The sequence below is a fragment of the Pyrgilauda ruficollis genome, unplaced genomic scaffold, assembly GCF_017590135.1.
Source record: "Pyrgilauda ruficollis isolate IOZ18807 unplaced genomic scaffold, ASM1759013v1 scaffold9, whole genome shotgun sequence".
Taxonomy (NCBI): Eukaryota; Metazoa; Chordata; class Aves; order Passeriformes; family Passeridae; genus Pyrgilauda; species Pyrgilauda ruficollis.
The window spans coordinates 7,173,049-7,181,459 of NW_024531043.1; the positions used below are offsets into that span (position 1 = coordinate 7,173,049).

The following is an 8,411-nucleotide window of genomic DNA, read 5'->3' on the forward strand; positions in this document are numbered from 1 at the left end:
ATACTTGGAGTTAAATCCATCATTGCACTGTTCTCTGTAGGCCCTATGAAGCACTGGTTTGAATCAGCAGAACTCAAACTACAATATGGAATAGACTTCTCTGTGGCTGGTGGGGCTGTGGTCCTTTTTGGGTTTTGGTTGCTACATCATATTAAAGGCAGCTGAAGATACAAGAACATGCTTTCCAAATATTACTGTTCCATGGATGCAATGTTACTGTAGGTAGCACTGGGGTTATCTGACCCAGCAGCAGCAGGGGAGCTGGTCTGTGCTGTGAAAATGGAGAGAAGCTAAGACTCTTGTACACATGTGTGCTCCACACAGAGAAGAAAGCAGACAGCTCCCAAACACAAGTGTGGTCACACGTGGCCTCTCACATCATGGATATCACCTAACAAAGCCCTTCATCTGCATTAGAGGTTCAGTTAGATCTCATCACCTGTGTGTAAAAATGATTTCACCTGCAGGTTAGCAGAATCAGGTTACAACCTGGTTTGAACCTCAAATGCAAACCAAAGAATTTTCCAGCACAGCTTCTGCTCCTGCTTTACAATTCAGTTCAACCATAAAAAAATGCCTGGATGGTCCTCGGAAAAAAAAATTAAATACATCTGTAAACCCAGGTAAATGAATGTTCTTTCAGCAGCTTACATGCACCTTACACACCATGTTACATATGAGGACTAAAGCCATTGAGCCCATGAAGTGTTTGCACAACCTCAAAAAGTGAGGTTTTCTACATCAAATGTCTAAGAACGCACCTGGTACTAAAATCAGTCCTGTGTGTAACTACCAAACCATTGGATCAGGTCACCCATGGCACATGCTCCTACCATAGCAAGCCCAATGGCACTGCAGACAGCTCCTCCACTAGAACAGATCCATGAGGTGATCACGATTAATGAAGGAGCTGCTCCACCAGGCTGAGCTGGGTGGCCAGGCTCCCCACAGCAGTATTTCAGCATCACCACCAAGGAACCACCACCACAGCAATGTGTTTATTTCTTTCTAAATATGCTGTTCAGGGTCAGAAGTTTATAAATATTGTTCATAAGAGAAAAAAAAAAAAGACACTAAGGAGAACCCTGCCACCCAGGCACCTACAAACAACTGCATTTCTATACCTCCAACACGCGACTGGTCCCTGACTATGAGAGCTTGCTGGCACTGCTCTCATGCCAAACACATTCCCTCAACACTGCCCCTCTTATCTTTGCTCAACCATCAACTGGTGATGGCTCCTTGAAGAGGAAGAGATCCAGATCCAAGTTAAAAGGCTTCACATTCAGCAATAGTATTTAATGAACAAAGAAGCAAAAATTGAAGTTGCCCCACTGTTTGTGTTGTGTAAATCGCAGATAATAGATCTCTCTAATCCTAATGAGGCCTTCCTATTAAAATCTTTATTAGCTTTCAATTCTGTAGATTGCCCAAAGGCTCATCAGTTTCCCTATCTCTCAGTACCAAGATCTGCTTTAACTTTTACAAATAGCTCTAAGATATTTCTCAGCTTATCAGCATTGCCAAGCAGTCTGTCTTATCATTACTATTGCAGATAAAATAAATGAGCTCACGATGATATGAATAATGGCATTTTCTGTAGGCTGGTTTCCCATTACATTTTCAACAGATTGTAAACTTAAGCACAAAAGAGGGAAAAAATAAAAAAGAAGACAGTATGTGTGTGTGGGGGGGAAGAGTGGCTTTTTTTTCCCTTCCCATTTACCTTCAGTGCCTTAGAGCACAGGCTGCATTTTTAAGCTCACCTGATGAGAGCTAGTAATTAATTTTGAAAGGGAGCAGAAACACCTCAGCTCTGCTTTCTCTGAAGACCAAAACCCCAGTTACTTCTGGGATGTTTTTTCAGCTGCATTTATTGGAGAGAAGCAAGGGCTAAACCACGCTTCTGCCTAATGAAGCCATCTTCATTAGTTTGCTCCTTTCCCTCGCAGCCTTGGAATACCAGTCAGATTGGGAATTGAAATCATGAAAAGCAACAGAACTGCATTTGAATTAAAAGACTGAGCTACAAAGGTCTCCGACGGCTGCTCGGGGCTGATTAGCAGGAGGCGCGTGCGGCACCACTGCGGCGCAGTGCGGATTTCGCCGCGCGCCTTCGCTCGCGGATGAAGGCGAAGCATCCGCGGGAGCCCAGAGCCCCACGCGGTTCTGCCTGCCCGTGACAGCCAGCAGGCAGGTCATCTTCTGGCAACCATTTTCTGCCTGGTCCCTGCAGCCAGCACTAGAGGGTTAAACGCTTTTCCGCTCCCCCCACAGATTCCTCGCCCTGTCACTGTATCAAGGTTATCTATTATTGGCAGTGACAGGTGAAAATTAATCTCCTAATTATTTCTTGCTGCGTAATCTGCACTGAAGGAGTAACGTAAAAGGATTACAGTACACCCTCTACGGAAGGCTTTGCTAGAAAGCCAATCATCCAGGGAGATAGAGGGGATGTGGGAAAGAGATATTTATGACGGATTTCCAACCATTTTGAAGGCGGAATGCACTATAACTTTATAACCAACAGCTCTGGAGTGAGGATATTCTTGCAGGTATCTTAATAGCCTAAACACTTTTTATTGTTGATTCCTCCAGGAAAAAAACCCTAAGATTTATATCCATTATTGTCCCTGATTCTCCTCTGGAATAGCAGTTACTGCAGGAACAGCATCCGTGTACAGATGTTTTTTACCCCCCACAGAAACATTATGGCAAACAATGTACCCAGACTGCTTCAACTCAATATTAAAAATCTTGCAGCTACCTTCCACAGCAATTTAACTGCAACAGTTTTACACAAGAACAAAAGCTAGACTGAGTACTTGCAAAAATAAAAGCATTTTTAAGAAAATCTCATTTTGTAAGCAAGCTAGAAATACCTTTGGTAACAACACAAAAGCCACCTTGAAATGCTGGCTTTGGGTAAACTCCAGCTCTTCTCTTACCACCCACCAGAAAAGAAGTTTTATTTTTATAGTAATCAAGATTGCACATTTATCTTTAACCCTTCCCATGCACCCATATAAGGTACAAATGGATGTTTTCAAGAACCTGTTTTTCTATGTCCATGCCAATAGCACCATTCCAGTTGAAGTTTCCAAGAACAATCAATCACAGGTTGTGCTCAAAATTACATTAGCTACCTTGAGAGATGCTGTCACTACCTGTGCCTCTGAGATGGTTAATGCAGGGGTCCCTGTCTGTGAAGCCCTAAGAGGACAAGCAGCAAGGAAAATCACCACTTGCAATCAAGTCCTGACACCAGCATCACTCACACTTATCTTCCACTTCCTTGATGGCAACGGTGCAGGAATGGTTTCTGCATCATGCAGAAACATCACTAATTCCTTCATGTACACTCTTGGTGCTTAAATCCAGCACCACATTCCTAACTTTTGGAAAGCCAAGGCCTGACACAAACCCGGACAGTAAGACACCCGTCAGTAGCGAGCGGCCAGCACTGTGGTTTGCGCTTCCATGGACCAGGGTCTCGTGGCTGAGGACAGGTAAGTGACACTGGCCCGAGCTGGGGCAGGATGTCACAGCTGACCACAGGTAAGTGACACTAGTGACACTGGCCCGAGCTGGGGCAGGATGTCACAGCTGACCACAGGTAAGTGACACTAGTGACACTGGCCCGAGCTGGGGCAGGACGAGCCCCGGAGCCGGGCCCGGGCCCGGCAGCCCCGCACCGCCCGCGGCACCGCGCCCCGCAAGCCGACCGCCAGAGGAAGCCGCCAAGCTGGAACGATTTGCAACTCCAGGGACAGAAGCTGGCCGAGCCATCTGAAACACTGCTAAAATCACCAGCGCTCGAGGTTTTAAATGAGCAGCTCAAATTAGGCAAATTCCCCAGCAGTGACAGAGGTGCGAAGGTTGTTCACCTTTTCCTCTGTTGGTTTTAACACCTCTGGGCCAGGCTGTGGCTCCTGGAGCCTCTCCGGACTCCGAGCATCAACAGCGCTGAAGGGCAGGTGTGTGGAAATGGATTATTTACCTCCTTAAGGCAACTGCTGCTAAAAGAGTAAGACCATTTAAGTAACTTTTAACAAGCGCTCGCTTCTCCATCTCAAAGACAACTCCTAGGTGATCTTCAGGATATCACAAAGACTCTGAAAATGTGTCCAGCTACCAAGTTTTGCTTGGAATCCACACATCACCTATATATGTTTCTATATATTTCATTTTCATCAGCATGAGGGTAAGCCAATTTGAGTTTCCTCCATTAAGGCTAGCGATTTACTTCTCCTCAGGACCTGTTTTCAATAGACAAACAGAAATAATTTAACAAAGCCTAGAACAGAACATAAGTCCTTAATGGTTTACCCTCGGTGTTAAGTAAATGAGGAAATTATTCACCGGCATCTCTCATTCTGCGGATGTTTCAATCTTGGAGTTACCTAATCTCTTACACAGTAGTTATGAGAACAAAAGAAATGTGTATGGAGGCAAAGCACCCACCTACTAACATATCAGTACTACTTCTAACAAGCTTGTTTCCCAGTAATATCTTTTCCTGATGGAAATCTGAAGAACAAATTCCTATCCATAGGCATTTTCCCCAAATGCTCCATCATCAACCTCATTATGCGATACAGAAATCCTCCCAAGGGATATTATGTAATGGCAATCCCTCCTTCCTCCCCCTAAGGAGTATATTTCTCATTACATCTCCTAGTAATTGATCAGTCTAGGAAATCATTTCTGGTAAAACCATATGTTTCTTTACCTAGTTTAGAATTTCCATCTTTATTCAGAAGGATAAAAAAAAAAACTTCCAGGAGATCCTAAAATTTCCATTTCTGATGCACGATGCCAATCTTTCCTCAAACATGCTATTAAGCAAGGAGTAACAATTCTTATACCTGCCTAACCTCAGATCTTGCAAATTCCTAAAGTCATTAAAGTTAACCATCTTACATTTCCTAACCTGATGATACAAATAATTTTATTTGAATGGATTTTAAAAGACTGTTTCATATTCCAGTGTATTGAGACACCACAAGCCTTAGATATTGCGGGTCATTCAACATAAGGATGCAGTGAATCAAGGAATAAAAAAGAAAAAAAAAGAAAGAAAAACAATATTTAAAGCAGAAAATGACATAAACATCTGTGCTCCCCAAAAGTACCATACTGCACAGACCAGCCAGCTGAAGAATGCAGCCTTTTCACTGCCACTTCTGTCAACATATCACCACCAAACATCCCACCAGGTTTTACTTTAAAGAGCAGCAACAGCAATATTTATACCCCTTGCAATAGCAACACTAATATTTATACCCCTTGCTCTACGTTAACACTTGAAGATGGCACATCCTTGAAAATAAGAGGAAAATAAATATCAACTACTGCTAAATATGTGTAGTTTGCCACTGGAACTGGAGACATACTGCAATCCCTTTTTAAACTTCAAAATACCAGAGCTACGTGTGACACTGCTATTTGATTTAGGCAGCCCAGGCCACAAGGTCCAGCAGATGACTGCATGTCCTGATAGAATAACACAGGGATATATTTTACTCCTTCGTTTGTTTATGAGAACAGACTGCCCCTCTCAGATAAACAAGGCTTAAGGTTTCACTCAGAATAGCCCACCTTCCAAACAAAATAAAATTAAAAAAAAAAAAAAATCCACTGTATGCTAATGAAAACTTGGTATCCAGCTAAATAAAATATTGCCTGCCTTGTCTTATAGCGTTAATCTCCACTGGAAAAGAAAATCAGGCATCTCAAGCTGGTGCCTTTTGGCTTTAGCACAGGGCAGTTTTAGGGAACTGCTGTCAGCAAAGAAGAAGATTCTTGAGAGCATTAGGAGCCTGCCACTTGTGGGAAGTTAATGCCGTGTGTATAATTCAAGCAGCTCACCCTTGTAAGTCCGTATGTGGGGAAAATCGGATTTATACATAAACATAAACCTCTGAAGTAAATTCTGATCAGGGATGACCAAAGATTTAACTCTCTAGAAAGAAGAATGGTAAGACTCTGTTTTCCTGTAATACCTTGGCAGCCTTTTCCAGTTGAGCAAGGCTTTCTTTCAAGAATTGATAACGAAGTAAATAATTCCACTTTCTGCGGCACAGGGGAGACCAGTTAAGGACGCTCTCCAAGACCCAAAGCAATCATTCAGAACAGTAACTTACATAACAAGAAATTATCTTTGTTACAAAATTAGGTTAAAAGGACCTCAGATACTGTAACGTTACAAAAAATCAGGACATGCCTTGAGAAGATTAGCTGCCAAGCAGCCTCCTGAGATAAATTCGCAACTTCAAGAAGATTTTACAAGCCTAAAAACCAGTCTAAATTCCAGAGAGAAAAACAAGCCTTTGCCATTTAAAAAGGTCCTTCTTTCCTTCCCTCTGCCCTCACCTTATTCCCTTATTCTCTTTCTCCAAACCATCTTTAGTTAACCAGTGACCTGGAAATCTTATTTCGCCTCCCCCGCCCCTTCTCAAATTTGTCACTTTAAACATACAAGGTTTAATTTCTTAATTGGATTAAATTTTTCATTCAGGCTAAGCAGAGGGGCCCCGCAGCAGGGAGGGGAGGGGAGCAGAGCCCGGCAGCCCCGCACCCCGCGATCCAGCCTGGCCCGCACCACCTGCCCGGCCCGGGAGCGGCGGCGATTTCTCCGGCCAAAAGACACACGGGAGGGAAAAAAAAATAATATTAAAAAAAAAAATCCACGACGACCATTTTCAGACTTGCTATTCCTTGCGAGTAAAGGGGCTGTGGCCGCACCGAAGGGGTTAAACCGCCGGGCACGGATTTTTGAGTTTGTTACCGTTTTCAACAGCCAGAAATCCCAGACCAACACCGGCCTCATCCGGCAGCCGGCTACAGCGCCAGCCAGCCAGCAACACCCGGCAGAGCCAAGTCGCGATATTCCGCTCAAGGGGAGCACCGAGACGGCCGGGGAGCCGGCACGGCCACCCGCGGGGGGCTCGGGGGGAGCAGCCGTGTCCCCCGGGTCACCCGCGCTGCCCCGGCTCGGGAGCTGCCGCCCGGAGAAGGCAGAGCTTCAATATTTATTATTCACCCTCCCCGCTCCCGCGAGGGTGGGAAGGGGGATGCGGTCGCAGTGGAGGAATGTGCGAAATGGGGTGAAAAAAAAAAAAAAAAAAAAAGAAAAGGAAGCTGGGGAGCGCATCGCATCCAAGCAGCTCCGCGCTGCTGCGCCTTTTTCTTGTCTTATGTTTTATTTAAACACACCCAGTTTCTCCCGCAAAAAAAACCCCCTCCGTAATTCTGCTCGGAGAGCTCCTCGGGTCGCCTCCGGGAATGGGCAATGAGCGGCTCCTGCCCGTCCGCATCCCGAGCCCGGCTCGGGAGAACGCGGAGCGAACCGCCCCGAGGAACGCACCGGGGCTGGCGGGGCCGGCAGCGCGGTCGGGAAAACCGAACCAACCTCTCCGGCTGCACCGAAAACGGCGCAAGACGGAAAGAAGAAAAAGGGAAACACACACAGACCGCACGCACGGAGCCACCACCACCCCGGCGGGAAGAACGGCGATTTCCTCCCCTCGGCTGACCGCAAAGCCGCCAGCTCCCCGGCTGGAAAACACTTCCTCCGCCGAGGAACGGGGCTCGGGGAGGGGACCAGAAATCCCCGGGGCTGGGGGGTCCCCGGTCCGGAGGGCTCCCACCCGCTACTCACCGCGCAGCGCGCAGACCATGGCGAGCCCCGCCGGCCCGCCGGGCCCCCGCGGGATGATCCTCCGGGCGCGGCCGGGCGGGCGCGGCGCGGAGCGGAGCCGCTCGGGGCCCCCCCGCAGCAGCACAACGCGGCTCCCGGCCCGGAGCTGCCCCGGGGGTCCCGCCGGCCCCCGCCTCCTCCTCCTCCCGCCGCGGTCCTCCGCCGCTCTCTCCTTCCCTCCGCTCTTCCTGGGGCTGCAAGCACAGCGTCTCCTCGCTTTTTTTCCTTCTTTTTATTTTTTTCCCCTTGGTTTGGTTTTTTTTTTTTTCCTCTCTCCCCCCGGTCGAACCCGGGGCTCAAAGTTTGCGCCCCCGCGCCCGCTCAGCTCCGGCGCCGCCGCGCAGACGGCGCTACGGGTCCATCACCCGCGGGACCAAAAACACACGAAGGGGTGAAAAGCCCACAGACGCACCAAAAAAAAGGCAAAAAAACAGCAAGAAAAAAAAACAAAAAAAAGCAAGCGACCCAGGCGGCGGCTCCGGCCGGCATCCGAGGAGGGGAGAAGAGGAACGCTCAGCTCCACAGGCAGCGCCAGCCCGGCCCCATCCAGGGGCTTCCCCCGGCGGCGCGTTTCTTTCTTTCTTTCTTTCTTTTCGTGGTTCACGCCTCGGTAGCCATTATTCCCAAGCATGGACGGGGAGGCACCGCGCCGAGCCCGCTCCGCTCCGCGGCGGCGGTGCCGCTCCCCGGGCGCTCCGCGGCGCGACTG

General features: G+C 47.7%; 1 protein-coding gene across 21 annotated transcripts in view; it reads right to left on the reverse strand.

Annotated features, from left to right (window-relative positions):
• The window catches only part of FBRSL1 (fibrosin like 1), a 500,045-nt gene that overhangs the window by 95,124 nt on the left and 396,510 nt on the right, over positions 1–8,411 (reverse strand). The window contains exon 1 of one of the 21 annotated variants that reach the window (XM_041488547.1): positions 8,168–8,386. The exons of the other annotated variants lie outside the window; for them this stretch is intronic. Within the exon in view, the coding sequence (XP_041344481.1) occupies positions 8,168–8,191 (24 nt within the window). The 5' untranslated portion in view covers positions 8,192–8,386. Of the gene's footprint in view, positions 1–8,167; positions 8,387–8,411 lie in introns of those variants that run through there. 21 annotated transcript variants of the gene reach the window in all.